The 18078-nt window shown below is 39.2% G+C and overlaps 1 protein-coding gene across 10 annotated transcripts in view; it reads right to left on the bottom strand.

Moving 5' to 3' along the window:
* Positions 1-18078, bottom strand: part of MTMR3 (myotubularin related protein 3) — a 127753-nt gene that overhangs the window by 15951 nt on the left and 93724 nt on the right. For all 10 annotated transcript variants that reach the window (XM_033097667.1, XM_033097668.1, XM_033097666.1 and 7 more), the window contains 6 exons: positions 16170-16336; positions 10041-10137; positions 7411-7524; positions 2745-2950; positions 2108-2239; positions 1012-1123 (listed from right to left, as the gene is read on the bottom strand). In XM_033097667.1, the coding sequence (XP_032953558.1) occupies positions 1012-1123; positions 2108-2239; positions 2745-2950; positions 7411-7524; positions 10041-10137; positions 16170-16336 (828 nt within the window). The remainder of the gene's footprint in view (positions 1-1011; positions 1124-2107; positions 2240-2744; positions 2951-7410; positions 7525-10040; positions 10138-16169; positions 16337-18078) is intronic.

The following is an 18078-nucleotide window of genomic DNA, read 5'->3' as shown; positions in this document are numbered from 1 at the left end:
CTTTCTATGCCCCAACTTTAAGGAAGAGAATACTAATAGCTGGGTCTGAAAATGTGTAGCAGATGCAAGTTGCTAATTCCCAAAGCAGCAAGCTCGTATCTCTGGTCAGGCTTTTCCCCAAGGACAAGTGCTTCACCCTCTGGGCTGATTGCAACTGATGAATTTAATCATGTGCTACCTGAAGTTAGCATAAGTGGCTCAGCCAGCCATTTGATTTAATAAATCAAATAAAGAATGCTGCAAAACTTGATGTGCTCATGAGATCTACTGAACAGAACCCAGGGAAACAGCTATGGGCTCCAGCACAAATACCAGAAAAGAGAAAATTCTATCTTCTCTGGCACCATTTCTGGCTTCCTGAAATAGTAAAATAGGCACTTTAAAATATTTACCTGTCTATATTTGTTTTACGAGCATTCCTCCTCATTTATCTTGTATTCAAACAGTTCCCTTGAGAGGAGGGGGTGTTATTTCACCTTCCTCACTGCAAATGCCAGTCATTCATTTTTAATAAGCAATAAAAATCATGGTAATGTTCGTAGTAAATAAGAGAGGGTAGTTTAGAAATCAGAAGCATTTGTGAAAGGAACTGACCGAATGGCAAGTTTAAAGTTTAACCCTTTTTAGAACATGATGAATAAATTTTGACTCTCTATGGCAAAGCATCCCAGTTCACAGCAGATTAGTATCACTACAGGACGTCAGAAACCAAAGAATTAAATTTCTTTGGGCCAAAAACAATGTACGAGAGAAGGAAGAGGCTCCAGGAAAAACAAGAAGACAATGGTTCTGTTCTGAGGGCCGAGATCTATAATGTGCACATTTTGAAACCTTACAAAGGGCTAGATTTTAATCCCAGCTCCTCATTTATGCTGCCATGCTCCTAACAAAATGAATACCCACAGAGATTGACAGCAAAACTGAAGTTCACCAAGAAATAGAAGGAAATACACCACCAAACTGTTTTTTTTAAAAAGCAATGCACAGTTAAAGCCAAGGTCAAGGTCTTACTTTCCGGGATCTGGCATCTGCGTGCACAGCAACCGCAGAGACTGGAAACTCCTCCGAATTGAATGAATATTTGCCATCCCCATAAACACAACTTCACAGTTCGGGTAATACTCTGGAGAGAATAACAATAAAGAGAACACAAATATGTTGAATTTAAAGCCCACAGGCCAAATTTAAAAGAAACAAAATGGCTGTAAAACAAATCCACTGCAGCTGCTGACTAATGAAACTGCAGTGTTTTGATGCCTATTTGGCCCAGTCTTTTATTATGAGAGAAAAACAGTGCTTGAATTTTAGCTGTCTTTGTGAAAAGGAAGGTTCGATTTGTGAAGATACTGACATAAAATAGAAGCTGTTACTTTAAAAAAAAAAAAGGATCTATATACTTCCGTCTCACCCCAGGTTTATTTCTTAGGCCTCATATAACCTGTAGTTCTGGAATCTGTTCAAAAAGAACCTGGCAGAATAATGCATTTCATGCATTCATATTTCACCTTGGGACCACTGTTTTTACTTTCCATCTTAGATCACATTCGAATACAGAGCCTGGTGCCTCTACCTACTCCATCGGCACACAACTGACAATGCAAGGGTCCCTCCTTGGAGAAAACCAGCATTCAAACAGTAGGCATGTCACAGGTCAGGACAGAGGTGCTTTGCTCGAGTTTTGTATTTACTGCTTCAATTTCCACGCCAGGTTTTCTAAGTAGAAGCCATGTGAAGAGTTTTTTGTGAGACCAGTGATGAGCATACCCCCTTGTCAAAAGCAACAAAAAGCTCTTAGGAGGCTGAGAAATTGAGCCACTAAAGAAGCAGCTTACAAATATGAACAGACCTTAGTATGAGAGAGGATTGATTTTCCTTATCACCTAAAGGTTGGCACAGGGAAGGAGGATTATTTGGTTTCACTGCACCTCCTCCTCCATTTCTCCCCTGAAAAGAGCACAGTGTTAAGAATCCAAAGAGCTCTGGCTCTCTCAAGATAGGCTGAGGACCATAGCTTGCCATTCATTTTATATTGAAAACTAAGAGCCAGCTGGGCATGGGCTGGACTCAGAAGGACAGCACACCGGGGACAAAGTGCTGCACGTCTCACCTGGGCACTCACAGCCCCCTCCCTTGGCTCGGTTCGCGACAGCCGCAGTATAGGAACGTGCATCCAAGATCAAAAGCTTCTGCGGTTGGATGGCTAAACTCTCTGCTCCTGACGCATTTGACAGAGAAGAATCTAGGGACAACAGGAGTGGGAAGGAAAATGAAATGAACCTGTCTGTCCCAGATTTGTGCAAAATAAGAACCATAGGCACATATTACAGTACCAAAAAAAATGAAGTGAAATCCACCTCACCAGAACCCTTGATACACAGGCCTCTCTTTATTTTTTATTTTGCCTACAGTCCCCTACACCTTGTTTCTGTATCGATAGTCTTGAATGAAGCCGGGTGTTTCTCCCCATGGTCTGGAGACACTGCAGGTCCTCCATCACATATATATTCCAGTCTTGTCACTATGACAAGAAACATAAACACTCGAGTCCTCTTAAACCAAGTTTAAAACGAGGGGTCTTCTGGTTCATTGCCAAGACCCATGACTCTCAAACAAATCCATCAACTGAAGCTTTGCTCTCTCTCTTCTATGAAACGAATTCTTTATCTTGTAAGAAAAAGGCCATTTCAAGAAAAGGTTCTCATATGCCATAAAAATTGCTGCCATGGGTCCAGCGAGCACCTTACCAAACTCCACATCAGAAAGGTCTCCTGCATTGGGGAAGTCTCGAGCACTGTTCCTAGTTGACAGCTTGTTGCCACTTGATCGGGAGTCGGAGGCACAGGCTTTGGCTACTGACTGCACCAGGTGCTCGTCATCAGCATTCCGCCAGCCCCACCAGCTGACCTCGGGCTGTCCACAGCGGGCAATGACAGCTCCATTGCTCTGGTGCCTGTGCGGGAACAAGACACAACTGTACCATCTCAGCGGTCCCATTCAGATGCTCTATGCTCATACCCAAAGTGAGACTACGGATTTTAAATACCTTAATAAACAGCTAGACTACAGGTAAGTGATGGGTTAGCTTCAAATCCTCTCAGGGTAGAAATCTTATATAGCAACAAGAATAAATAACAAAACCTATCTGGATCTTTCTTAATTATCATACCATTTTAGAGACCTTTGTAGAGTTACCAACAAAACGATAAATGTGTACTCTTAGAGAAAACAAATCCATATTCAAAAAGTAAATGTCTGCCTTTAAACTTATTTTTGGGAAATTGGGTAGAAAAGTCTAGAAATACTGCACTCATTCTGCTACTCAATAATGAAACATTATTCTCCCCTTTTTATACTACACTTGAATAGCCTGGCAAAATAGATGCTGAAACAGAAAAATTTGTTTCCTCACTGACTTCTGAGGGCCCACTGCAACAACTGTGCACTTTATGGCTGGCTTGGGGATTCTTTTCAAAACAAGATCCCACCTCTGGGACTGAAACACTTACCTGGCCCACAGTGGACTGCTTTACAAAATCTCCTGAGACTTCCTGAGTCACAAACTGCTCTATTATAGGCAGATAGCTCAATGAGCCAGTTTCCCTTCCTTTAGCTCTTAGAAGGAAAGGAAAGAGCATAAACCTCAATAAGTCATACTCTCATAGATTCTTTTTCAAGAACTAAGACCAGAAATCATACTCATAGTCTACTTTAAGATGCAAACCCACTCTTTTCCTAATTAGGAACTTTAGTTAGGCAATTTTAGCAATTAAAAAGTTACAAAGTAGTATTATTTAGAAACCAAAAGGAATGAAGTCCTAACACATGCTACAACATGGATGAGCCTTGAGTATGTTATGCTAAGTGAAAGAAGCCAGTCATAAAAGGCCACATACTGTATGATTCCATCTACATGAAATGTTCAGAATAGGCAAATCTAGAGAGACAAAAAGTAGATTAGTGGTAACCCACAGCGAGGGGGCTTGGGAAGGGAATGGGGAGTGACTACTAATGGGCCTGGGGTTTCTCTTTGGGGTGGTGAAAATTACTAAAACTGATTATAATGATGGCTGCACAACTCTGACTGTACTTAAAAAAAAAAATCCCTGAACTATACACATTAGGGTGAATTGTATGTGACATCTCAATAAAGCCATTTTTAAAAGGCTATGAATTAATCAGTTCACTGTAGAAACAAATTAGCAGAATGAAAAGCTAGTAAGCAAAAAACTTAAATGTCCAATTCTATATCCTAGAGGGAACCAAATTGCTTCTAAACACATATATGCATACACCCATATAACATATATGCGTAGATGGATTAAAATAAAACATACTATTGAACCTATTTGTCTTCTTCACGGAACAATGTGAGAACGATTTTTGTTTTTAATCTTAAAGCTCACAAGCAATAAATTAAATTTGGCAATAATCAAATTCCACTGGAACCACCAGTTTACTAGTTTTTAAATCCTCCCTTGCTGGGAGAGACAAGTAACAGAATGTACTTGTGTATTGCCAACACGGTCAACTGGCTTACCTGCTGAATGGAGCCAAACTGAAAATCAAACCTCACCAATTTTTAAATGCCTACTAGCATATAGTAATAGGTGCCGGGCAGCCAATGAGCTGACTGATGCCAAACCTTAAGAGGCTGGCAGCGCCTTTCCAGAGCATCCTCTTCTTCTGCAATGTTTCCCAGCAGTGCCCGAGAGGAACAGTAGATGGCACTCTTCAACCTGGGTTCCGGGTTTTAAGGGCTATGGCATTTATAGTAGCTAGATTGCAAATGAACTGCTACAATAAGCAGCTTTCTGCAGTCTTCTAAAATGCTTTAGACTGCATGAAACAGTCTGCATGAAACACTAAAGCTAAAAATCATTAAAGAGAATTTCTATCATTTTAACAAACAGAACCAGAAAAAAGTACAAAAGTTAAGACGTCCAATGGATGAGTCCCCTACTAAATACTGAATGCTTCAGTTTTAAATAGAAACATAGAAATGTTTATCCCTCAGCTGGTGTTAGGCAAGTTCCCTAAATGACTAGAAATTTCTAATAGTCACTGCACAGAGGCAGGGAAGCTGCAACTTGCACTCCAGATGGGCGGGCGCCCTTCACACCATCTTGCTGTGTTAGAGCAATCTCTGCCTTCAACGATAAATCCAATGAAGCACTCTTTCCTCACAGTAGGAGAACACACTCATTAGGCGCTAGTTCAGTGTGGTGCTGTCAAGTAACTGCTGCTAGCAACCTCAAGAATCATTACTGTAGCCTACAGACAACTAAATTCAGTAAATGCATGTTGGATTCAGAAGCATCCTACCACCTGGACTGGCAAAGCAAAGAGTGCTAGAGTATCCCAAAACATTCTTCAACTACTCCAATCTAAACCCAGTCGGAAGCTCAGAGATACAAGACATGTTCTGAAACAGAGGCCAGTTCCTGGAAGCCTGTCTGATTTTATGTGGACTACACTCAGAACTTTCATTTATAATCTTTTGAGAGCAGGTTTTTTCCTGAGAAATCACAAATAAAAATTTTCATTTATATACTGCGTTTCCCCAAAAATAAGACCTAGCTGGACAATCAGCTCCAATGCGTCTTTTGGAGCAAAAATTAATATAAGACCCGGTATTATATCATATCATATCATATTATATATTTATTATATTTAAAATATTATATTATATTATATTATATTATATTATATTATATTATATTAGACCCAGTCTTATATTATAGCAAAATAAGACCTGGTCTTATATTAATTTTTGCTCCAAAAGACACAGAGCTGATTGTCCAGCTAGGTCTTATTTTTGGGGAAACATGGTATGTACTCTATGGTCTCCAGAAAGCATTAAAAATAACCCTATAGTTCATGCCCTCTAGAATGCATTTTAGAAGGGAAAAAGAGGCTTCCATGTTTATTCTAAGTTTTCCTTCAACTTGTACTTTTAGGCTTCTCTACCAACAGGGAGAATTCACCTAAAGATCCTTACTTCAAAAATAAGAGTCCTTCCCCATTATGTTCAAAGTCAGCAAACCCCACAAATACCAGGGCTGCTGATCTAACACAGCTGTTGGCCACAGAGCAGCAGCTGGCTGCTTTCCCCATCTGAGCTGGGCCGATCACTGATAAGACTCATAAATCCTTTCAGCTTTCACTGCTCTTTAATTCTTGTGTCATCCTTACCACTTGAGTGTTAGGTAAATGTGGTGACCTACTTTTCTAGGGGTATCTGAAAACAACAGTAATGAAATTGAGACTGAAAACTTAATGGGTTCCACTGGGCCAGAAGCAAATACTTCTCCACCTCTCTCTATTCAGGATGGCCGTCAGAATTTGCCCTGAGTGGGCTAAAGAAACAATTTGGTTAACTCAGTGGAATTCCACAAGGAGATAAATCCCTGTCTAGAAGCTCAGTATTTCAATGGAATGCCTGCTGCAATGAAAGAGTTTCCAACTAAGCCCCATTGGTTTGGTCCAAATTCCAGAAGAGACCAAAAAGTCTGCAAACTGAGAAAATGGAATGGAGAATGTGACTATAACAAGGAGATGACATCTGAAACAGTTCCAAAATAAGAGGGAATGGCTTCTTAAAAATCTAACCTGATTCTGTGAGAACTGAGCTATTCACTGAATTATAAAATAGAAAAACAGCCATCAGGAATACAGCCTACTCCAGATGTGGCTTAGAGAAGCCCAATGTTTATAAATTAATTCAGATGTCACAGCATACCTGCAAAGTAAGAGAACACCCTTCCTATTTTACTAATCAGAACAGGCTGATGTCAGTTAGGGAATGTACTAAAGGTGCCGCAGCAAGGAATACCAGAGAAAAGACTTCAACTCCAAAACCTGTGCTTGTCACCACGTCACCAGCCCCTTCTAGAACTTGCCTCTCCTGGCTCTCCTGACTTTGATCTCTTAAGATCTTCTACCCAGCCAAGCCCTAGTTCTTCTTTAAACGCTCCCTTGCAAAGCAGAGCTCTCCCAAGTGTCGAAGTTTTTCAATCATAAAGACAATCACAAATGACTCAAGTCTATACTCCCAATTCTCACTTTTTAGGACTCATTTCTCTTGGCTCAAAGGCCCACATCTGACACTAAATGTAGTAAGCACATTATCTTCCCATAGAATGTCAGAAAGATCTTAAAATAGCAAGGTCAGCTGCTTTTCTAGTAAAGTTTTCTTACCACTGTCAATGTTACCACCAGCTAGTGTTCTGGATGCAGTAATTACTGGTGTGTGACTGGAAGAGCAGCTTTAGCAATAAGGAAGCACAGAACTACCTGGAGAGTTTCCTGAACCGCCCCCCTCCGTTCCCCGGCTAGCAGCAGCAGAGGCAGCAGACCACATGCGGTAAGCAGTAGCACCAGACCAGGCTGGGCCTGGCCAGGCTTACTTACCTGTAGATGACGACAGGGATGCGCTTCCAGGACCTGAAGCTTGCTACACTTTCTAGTTCTTTGTCAGTGATCCAGGCAGGCACTATGAGCTCCTGTGGATAGCTACCACATAGCCTAACAGGGAAGGTGAGAAAGAGGGAGAGAGGGAAGAAGACAGGGAAAGAAGGGGGAGAGACACGAGGTGAGTCAGCATAAGGATGTTGATCAAGCTACCTCAGAGCCAGTGAAAAGGCAGCGAGGAGCTAATAGTCTTGGACTGCTCAGCAGAACGGGTTGCCTTCAGTGTTTATTTATGTATATAGCAAGTGATACTATATTGGATTGTTCCACTTGATGCTGTCTCTTGGGAATCTGCCAATCTTAACTATCAATGAAAAAGGGGAGTTGAGAGGCAGTTACTCCATTGTAAGCCTCTGTTGTAACAGATACACAGGTCATTTCTAAGTACACAAGAGCCCAGTTTAACCACAGAAGTGAAAGTCTGTGTCCCCTGTACCAGAGCCTCAGTCTTTCAGGCTTTTATCAAAGGGAAACTTGTGAAGAAGGACAAGAGCTCACAATTTCAAGTTTCCAGAGACCTCAAAAGACTACTAAGCATATTCTTTGATGTGAAATAAACAGGGTGTCCTAATTATAGGTAACAGATGCAGTCATGGGTATGTAGAAACAGTACCACAGGTCAGTCTATTTGCATACATAATCACAGTCCCATTTAGCCAAGTTAGGAATGTGAATGAGCTATTAATCATAACTTACATAACATATACTTCAGAACAAACTACACTGGGAAAAAAGGCTCTGTTTTCATTTGTGAAGATGCTAGTAGCTACATGCTAGTCAAGCTGGTGCCCTAGAAAGCAGTATTTCTGATAGGTTTTTCACTTATAGGACAATGTCTTTCTATGGGTAACCCAATATTCAACAGTGAATGCAATTAAGATCTTTAATCCAAATCCTAAAATACACATACTACTGTTGCTCTACCACCCCCACCCTCACCCCCACTGCTCCACCCCCACCAGCAGCCCCCCTCACCACCACCACCACCACACCACCACCCTGTCCTAGATTATCTTATGCATTAGGGGAAGGGGAAGAAAAAACACAAAGTGGCTCAGGAATTGATCATTCTGTACTAAATAGCTCTTTTCTGTTCTTAATTTCCAGAAGTTTAAGTATTAGGAATTTAAAAACCACTGAACCAGGAAAATAGCTAAGACCAAGAGCAGTTCTACAGACTTCCTAAAACCTATCCACAATCTCCTAAAAATAACCTGAGAGACAGTGATCATAGTTACTACTCTTACCATGAGTCTTGTTCATTTTATATTGTTTTAAACTTAAGAGTAAATTTGGCTCTCCTTCCTTTATAGTAGGAAGAACTTCGCAGTTTCCTGAGGACTAGTTATGATGTAACAGGCTCACAGACAAGTTAATTTTTAAAACCCATATAAAATAGGGTTTTTGAAAACCAATGACTTTGAACTCAAATTTTTTAAAACAAGCTAGCTTAATTTATAGTTTTATTTCACCGAATTTTCTGATCATTATATTACTTATTCTATAAAGATAACAATACCTAGTAATCAGCTCTTCAGCAAGTCCTAGCGGCTCACTTATAGATAAGCAGTTTCCAGTATAGGAACAGTGGGTTCACATGAGCAAAGCCTGAGCCGCCTCAGACTCTCTGAAGCCCCTCTTCCAGCCTCCACCTACATGCTCTGCTCCGACTTATCACTGAGAACAGGCAAAGACAGGACACGTCTGCAGCTCCCAATTCTTTACAACACCCCGGTTCTTAACTCCTTGGCCAAGGTCCATGTACAGTAAATTAGCTGTAGTTTTTCGATGAAAAGTGAAATGCTCTGATGGCTATCCACACATACACCAGGAAAGCAGCTATCATAATTTGAGGCAGCTCAAGGGACAACAGTACACGACTAATGCTTCCAATTGCTGCAGGAAAACTTAAAAGAAGGATATATTAATTTAAATCTCCTGGACAATTCTGTTTTATAGAAATCTGGATCACCAAAATCACAGTAGTTAACACTCACCCCCACCAAAATACTTATATCTGTTAAGGAGACAGGTAACGGTAAACATTTAATAATGATTACATTAATATTTAATGGTTAAATGATCGTAGCTGTGAAGTTAGTTTTAGATCAATACATTAAAGAACAGAATAATACTGTTGCCTATTTCATAGGACCTGGAGTAAAATTTCAGTCATAAAAACTAGCTCCTAAGTGTTTTATCACTGCTTATGAGATCACTGATCCTGTCTCTAATGTTATGTCAAGTGGTGATGAAAATAATGGAAACTGCTTGCCTACAGGTAAACACAGTATTATCTAGACATGCATGTGCCAGGAAGGACAGAAGCCTGGAGTGGGTAAAAAGGAAGGTTCCACAATACTAATAAGTAAGGATCACTGTCCACTTCAGTGATAGCAATGGGAAAAGAAGGCTCAAGAAGTATCCTGAAGATCATACATTTAGATTTAATAAATAAAACTCCATCAGGAAGAAAAAGTCTAAGTTCAAATGTTTTGCCACATGTGAACTGGGGTTTCTGCAAAGGCAATGGCTGTGAAACACAGTACACAGGGACCCATACAACTCACTTGTACTTCTCATTGATGTTGGAAATCCTCCAGGCATTGTTCATATCAAAACCCATCCGCTCCACTTCATTTTTAAACCTTGACGTCACATGTTCCCCTAGGAGCCAAAGACAGACAGCAGAAAGGAAAAAATGAATACCGTTTTGCATAACAGTATACCCTGCTTAGTTACTTAAAGGGGTGGGGGGCAGGTATTGTCTAAATAAAATAACACATATTTACTTCCAGTTGCAAAAAAAAAAAAAAAAAAAAAAAAAAATCCCAGGCAGGATAAGACTGAATGAAGGAATTAATTAATCTTGATCAAGAATTATATTATGTTATCTCATCTAATCACTGCTATTAACTCTGAGGGTAATATCACTGAGCTTTTTATAGAAGACAAAACTGAGGCTGAAAGAGGTTATTATGGCAGGTCTGTCTGGTCCCCAAACCCATGTTCTTGTCATTATTCTGGTTACTTACCTATTTCCACACTCAGAGCAATGATATAAGAAATAACATCAACAAGTTCACCAAGAATAGTAATACAGATCTGTAATTCCTCACCAGAAACCCTTTGGGCTAGTTTCAGAACTTGCAAGTTTTCTAGATTTTAACACGGTACATATGTTAATATTAGGTTAACACTCTCGACAGGGTCTACTTACCCAAACATTAATATCTCTACGATGAAATGTGTGGATAATTCACACTTTATAAATAGGAAAAATAAAGCAACAAATAGCTTCATGTCAGCTCAGATCAGGTCAAGCCACCAAATAAAAATTTAAAAACCTTTCAATTGTCCAAGCCTTACAGATTACAGAATTGCAGATAAGTGATACTGAACTATAAATGCCAGGACCAGGAATCTCAGGAAACACCACGCAACCAAGTCAAGTGCTGAGCATTTGTAAGGTTATCTACCCAAACATGTGTTACCCGCCGACATCTGTCCCAATGAATTTGGCTTCCTCTTCCTTAATATAGTGAGAAACAAAAAAAGAAATGAACCAAACATTGAAAGTCATTAAATCTGAAATAACTTTCTTCCTTGAAAACACAGAGTCCTAAGGCAGTAATTTTAGAAAACTAACAAACAGACAAGCAAAAAACCACTAAGTAGAACTTCTAATATACAGTGTTATAGGTTGTAAAGTAAACATTGGCGGGGGCAGGGAGAAACTACAATAACAAAAGCACAAAACAGATTGTTTTGGTGATCAAAGTGTAAAGCTTTGCTCTCCCTAGGAAAGGCGCTTCAGAGTAGGAAACAGCAATTACTTGAATGAAGTCTATAAAACTACTTTCCCATTTAAACTGCTTTTCTTGAGCTTAAACTACACTAGGTATTATATGTTTCCTAAAGGAGAGCTATAAAAAGATGAGGTTCAAAGATGCAGGAAGAAATAATCAGCTGAATATCTGTCCCATTTTGGAAAAGTTTTAGCAGCGATGTAGGGAAAAAAGCTATCTGAATTGGGGTGCCATCTGTCTACAAATTGCAAGGAACAGTGACCATCAAGAATACTAGACAGAGAGTCTTCACGTATAATTCCAATCTAAAAGCTATAAAACTACGGCAACATCCAAGTTCATTAATTAATGACAAGATTTTCCCCATCCTGTGACACAGCTCCAATTCTTTGCAAAAGGTAAAAGAAACTAATGGTCCTTTATATTAGTATATTAGTACCTCTATCTTAGAGTAAACATACAGATACCCTAAAAGGATCCTATAATTTTAAGACAATCACTGGCAAAATAATCATCACCACTACCACCACTGCCAACCACCATTGGCAATTCACTACATACCTAGGACCACTGCTCAAAGGGCTTAGAACCACCATTAGAGCATGAAATTCTGCCATACGCAAAGAAACATATACTGTGTGGCAAGCATAGAAAATGTTATTTCAAGTTCCTTGAGAGCAAGGAGTGAGTTTTAATTATCTTTGTAACCTTTAAAGCAATGACTTCATAAATTTTGAAACTGACCATCACAACCCACAAAAAGATTTATGTTTTACATCACAATTCAATATAACGTGTTTATTTTACAAAGGATTTCACAAAACAATACCCACTATTATATGTGTGATGCATTTTGATATTTCCTATCCTAAATGTTTCATTTCATATTTCATTTCTTAAAACTGATTTCATGACCTCACTAGTAGATCACAACCTACAGTTTGAAAACCACTGCTTTATGAAAAAAATCTAGCCGCAGACTTTACACTACATGAATAATTCAATTGACTTTTTGCCAAACTGTATCAGAAGTTCACTTATGTTTATTCAGCCAGAAAAGTGAATACGAAGCACATCTCATGTCTCCATTGATTCAACATTAGATATGCTGTAATGCCATAATTGAAGTATTAAGGTCACAAGTTTTTCGTTCAGTTTTATAGTTCCACTTCAACCCTTTCTGTCTGCCTCCCCCATCCTCAAATGAGGATTTATCCCTTTTTAACATTTTGTATTTTTGATCCCACAAATACAGTCGAGCAATTGTTATTTTCGTGGAAATGAAAACCTTTTTAAAACAATGAGTCCCTCTATCACAACCACAGTGTCAACTGGCAGTCCAAAAAAATTTTCCCCAAAAGTCTAGCTAGCTCCCTCGCTGCTTCTAAATAATCAAGCCCAGACTTATTCACAGCTTAAAGGCCTGGGATAGAAGGGCAAGGCCTTTACCCCAGATCTGAGAAAGAACAGTGCCAGAGTCCAAGAAGGTGAGAACTAGCCCTCCTCATTTCCAAATATGGAGGGAGGAATCATTTTGTTCTATGAATAAAAGTACCAGTACAGTTGTGTAGATGTACACTTAAGGGTTTGCATTCTCACTCCGAAGACAAACTCTGCTGGCAAGAGCTTTTACTTTATAAAACAGGCAGCTGTACAACAGTATGAGACCCAAAGTCATATGCTGTTCGTAGTTAAACAAAATGTGCTTAATTGGCATTTCACAGAAGAGAGGTCAGAGAAGTGGGTCTGCTGCTACTGAATGGAATTGCCCAGTCATCTGTCAGGACTCCAGATTAACGCTTAAGCCCAGAATGATCCCTGCGTCGGTAGCTACAGGAGGAGAACTTGAGCACATACATAGGAGACAAGCTTTAAGCTTTTAGCGCATTCCTTTTTTAGAGTTTGAAGGGGCTAAGAGCAGAGTCAAGAGTTTTACAAAGGCTTTTGCAAGTTTCACAGGTGAACTCCAATAGCAATGTTGAGTCTTCTTCCAAAGACAGATTAAGTCCTAGAGGTGTGGCCACAGTATGGCTGGCTTAACTATGACAGGTTCAACAGTCAGAAACTTAAGATTTATGAGTAAAAGGTAATGATGTGATTTTCCCAATTCCCTCCTCTCTGACACATTCTACTCTCAGGCTAGGCAGTGAAGAATCCATACAAGGCTTTATTAACTGCTGAAACACTAAACTAACTTCTACCCTTCAGCGTCTACGCTTGTGATCTCATGTGTTGGGGCAGATTATACAAAGGCATCACTTTGAAATATTTCAAGTGCTGTCTCACCCTAAAGTTGACTTATAAGAATGTGGTTGTCTGGTATGCTCATATTTGGTGAGTAATGATGTAGCCACCACTAACACTCAACAATGTTGGGTGGAGACAGCAGAACCAGGTTGACTGGCTTTAAAAATGCCACCACAGTATTTTTTAACAGCAAGTTTTTCCTCTGTACTCTGCAGTGAAAATATATTAAAGGAAAAAGCCACACATACACTCAAATCAAGTCACTGAAGTACAGTAACATTCCACGTGATTGGTAGCAGGTTAACTTCAGTGGACTGTATATAATAGGAAGAAAAAAAATACAAACTTTACTCATAGAATAGGTTCCAACCGATTAGTTACAATGGCATGGCATTACCTTCATAGTATATTCATAATTTCCAAAATGTTTTCACAAGCATGGCACATAGTAGATATTTATACATTTACTGAATTGAACTCTCCATTATAACAGATTTGATCTTTAGGATATCCCGATCAGCTTGGGCAGGAAGAAAAAAGGAAACTAAAGTATGAAGATAACTGGCTTGCCCAATTATTCTTTTAATTAAATGGTAGAGTATGGGTTTGAATTCAGTTTTTTTAGTTCCTAAATCAGTACTTTACCCCCCAAATGCCTCCATCCATCACAAACCCACGAAAAGACAGAGGACACTGTGGACATCTGTAAGGCCTGGTAGCCAAAGGATACCAAGTATTATCAGGAAGGGAAGGACCTGGGGACCAGTCATCCCAGCTCAGCACAAAGCCATCCATAATTAAAAGACGAGAGTGAAGTTCTGACCTGGCACATCTTAGAAATATCCTAAGAGTTGGTGCAAATACAAAAGAAACAACTAAAATTATCAAGGGAATAAGGAATCATCTAAAAAGATGAGGAATTTTCAGTCTGGGATTGTAAGAGAACAGGTTAGGAGAAAGCAAGCCTTGTTAACTAAACGCTGGCAACCCAAAACCAGGGAATATCTTTGGAGTTAGAAGTCTTAAATCTTATATAACATAATGCACGAGGATAAACTCATTAACTTCATTATCCTAGGAGACGGTAGAGACTAAAAATTTAATAAATAAGATATAATGGTTAAAAGCTCAGCAAGTGTACACGTTAAGATTTGTGCATTTCATTGGGGGATAAACAAAAACTTGAAAAGAGCAAAAAATATAAAATGTACAATGGCATCTCAATAAAGAAAGAAAAAGAGAGATGCAATGGATAAGGTGTTGAAGTAAGAGAGTTTAAAAGCATATTCTCATAACCTCCCAAGGTTAGCGTGGTCTCTTATGGATGACTTTGGGTTCCCTGGCCTGACCAGGCTCTTGGGAAGCTGGGATTCCTGTGGATTTCCTCGAGGCTCTGCTTTTCATCTCTGTAGTCACAGCACCCCACACAGTCAGCTCTCAATAGCTGAGAACGGGGCTTAAGTCCTAGCTCTGTCACTGCCTACCAAATATAAGTGGGACTTAGCAACAGGCTTTACCTCTGAGACTCCTTTTCTTTGGCTCCCAAAACAGAGATACCAATCTATCCTGCCTGTCTGACGAGATCATGAGGGCCAAACAAATATACCTATCAAAAATGTCTTTAAAAATAAGATGATGCTTATGTTTGTTGTATTTTAATTAAACAAGAATATGAACCAAAAGCTTCAACCAGTGAATGAGCCGGGAACAAAGTGATGCCACCAGCATTGACAGACTAGTATTCAAATGACCAGGGAAGAATTGTCAAGATTGAAGATTCAGGATTAAACACTGAAGTTTAAAGAAAAAAGTCCCAAGAGTAAACTTTATTGGAAGGAAGCTCTCAACTTTTCACTGCTTAGGAATTCAAGACTTTGTTCCCAAACTGGAAACACTAAAGATTCAATGCTGGACTAGCAAAATTCTGTTTAGAGCAACATCAAGTTCATAGACCACTACATGCAGAAAAATAACATGTATTTGGTCAAAGCCACTTCTGAGGGAAAAAATAGTCAGTGGGACAAAGATTTAATAAAGATTCAGGGATTCTGAGTTCCAGTACAGGCTTAGCTTCTCTGTTTCTCCTAAGGGAAGTCACCTGGCCTCTTTGGACCTCTGTTTCATCACCTATAGGATGAAAAGGGTGACAACAGGTAATCTAGGACTCAAAAATTTGAAGAAAGTGAATGAAAGGCCATTTTGTACTCCTCTATTCTGTGGCTTACCCTCTGTCTCTTTGTTCATGCTACTTGCTCTATCGTTCTTTTCCCCATTCTCCAATCAAATGAATTCTCACTCGACTTTCAAAGCCTATCAGAAAGCCATTTCTAACGTGAAGATTTCCCAGACATGTATACAATACATCATTCATGGCTCCCATCCATTAGTCTTCCATAACACCCATCAAATCCTACTATAATTGGATTTTAGGCCCAGTAGATTGTGATGCCAAGTGTAGTGTTCTTTCCTTCCCCAAAAGGCAGGAAACATGTTCTACTGAGAAGAATGATGGCCACATGCTAGGGGCTGCATAAAATATACATTGATTACACAGGTGAATGCTTAGGAGTCTCATATCACGTTAAGGGTTCCTCAAGCAGCAGTTTGATAGAGCCATCATTTGCATGGTGTGGAAAGGCCTACCTGGTCTGCACAGGTCTCCATGTTGCTCTTTTTCACTGGCGTAGACCTCCATGCACCAAGCATGGTATGCAAATGAGAAGAGATCTTCTATTTTAGCAGGTGGTCGGATTGCATTGTTCAGTCTCTTAAGCCACTCTTGACACTGCTCAAAGGTTGAGAACTGACACCTTTGTAAAACCAAACAAGTATGGATGTAATCAGAAGACAGTTGACAATGAAACCTAAGGGAAGCCACCATTTCAAGAGTGCCCACTCATGGTGAAGTGACAACTATAGTTAAGAAAACATTAGAGGCAGTCATTCACATACTTACCATTTATAGTAAAAACAAGCTTACAAATTTTAGCCAATGGTGCAAAATGTCAAAAAGAAGAAAACTGGACATGTGGAAAACTTATTTTGTTAGATTCATGACATCTCTTCTGAGACTGACTATCAGTTATTAAAGTAAAATGATAGTCATTCTCTTCCATGAGTGGAATTTCATTCTATTTCTTCCATCAAAGCTTTATAGTCATCCCTCTCAAGAAATATGTTTAGAATTTATACAATGGAGTATTACGCAGCCATAAAGAAGAAAGAAATCTTACCATTTGCAACAACATGGATGGACCTAGAGAACATTATGTTAAGTGAAATAAGTCAGACAGAGAAAGATAAGTACCATATGATCTCACTTATTTGCGGAATCTAAAGAAAAGAATAAGTGAATGACCTAATCAGAAACAGTTTTGGAGACAAAGAGGAAAAACTGAGGGTTGCTAGATGGGCGGGAGGGGTGGGGGGTGGGGGGGAGGGTGAAGGGATTGGAGGGCAGTTGGTGACCACAGGATGGCCACGGGTTTGAAAATTAATCTGGGGAACGTAATTTGGTGGTTACCAGAGGGTAAGGGGGTTGGGGGGTGGGGGATGAGGGTGAGGGGGATCAAATGTATGGTGATGGAAGGAGAGCTGACTCTGGGTGGTGAACACACAGTGTGATTTATGGATGATGTGATACAGAATTGCACACCTGAAATCTATGTAATTTTACTAACAATTGTCACCCCAATAAATTTAAAAAATAAAATTAAAAAAAAAAAGAATTAAATAAGTAAATGCAAAAAAAAAAAAGAAGTATGTTTAGAGAAGTTCTTTTTGTTTTTTTATGATACATTAGGCTAAGCTCAAAATAAATCACAGCCGTACTTCTGGCCAGTTAGGGAATAATTTCAAAATTAGTCTATTGAGCAATTAGAATAAATCAGCAACTTTAGATCTAACATAGATATATAGTATTCAGTTGTGACCATGGAGAGAACAAAATAATTATATCATCAATTGCAACTTTCAGTATATATAACTAGGAGGTTAAAATAATTAGTGAAAAAAAATACTTCACCTTTTCAAATGCAGGGTTTAAAACTGAGTCATTAATAAACAACCTTTTTAAACTGTGAGTTGTTGCCAGTATCTATCAAAAGCAAGCCAAATCTCAATGGCTAAAAAGCAACTTAAATATTCACCTTAAAACCAAGGAGGTCACTCAAACCTCTCCCGTGTCCCACTCGATGTGGTTTGTCAATATGCCCAAACAGGGTTTACTGGCACTCCAAAATAGGTCAAACAGATAAAGTAAAATCGTGGAGAATTTAAAACTTCTAGAGCTACTAAATTTAAAAAGGCATTTCAAGGCATCATTTTGCAACCATTCTAGTAAAGATCAGGTCAGATAAAAACCAGTAATGGATGCTAAATCTATGGAGAAATTTAATGAGAAGCGGGAATCTGCGAATCTGCATTGTCTTAAAGTGCTTCCCATAGATTATTTATTAGATGCAAGGGAAAAATACAGAAATTATATAGAAAGCAGACAACACCTTGACAGAGTGATCAAAATTAACATCACAATAAGGGACAGATGGGACAC

This window comes from Rhinolophus ferrumequinum, chromosome 25 (genome assembly GCF_004115265.2).
Source record: "Rhinolophus ferrumequinum isolate MPI-CBG mRhiFer1 chromosome 25, mRhiFer1_v1.p, whole genome shotgun sequence".
In the NCBI taxonomy this organism is placed as follows: domain Eukaryota; kingdom Metazoa; phylum Chordata; class Mammalia; order Chiroptera; family Rhinolophidae; genus Rhinolophus; species Rhinolophus ferrumequinum.
Note: the sequence above shows the minus strand (reverse complement) of the source record. Positions and strands in the feature narration are given on the sequence as shown.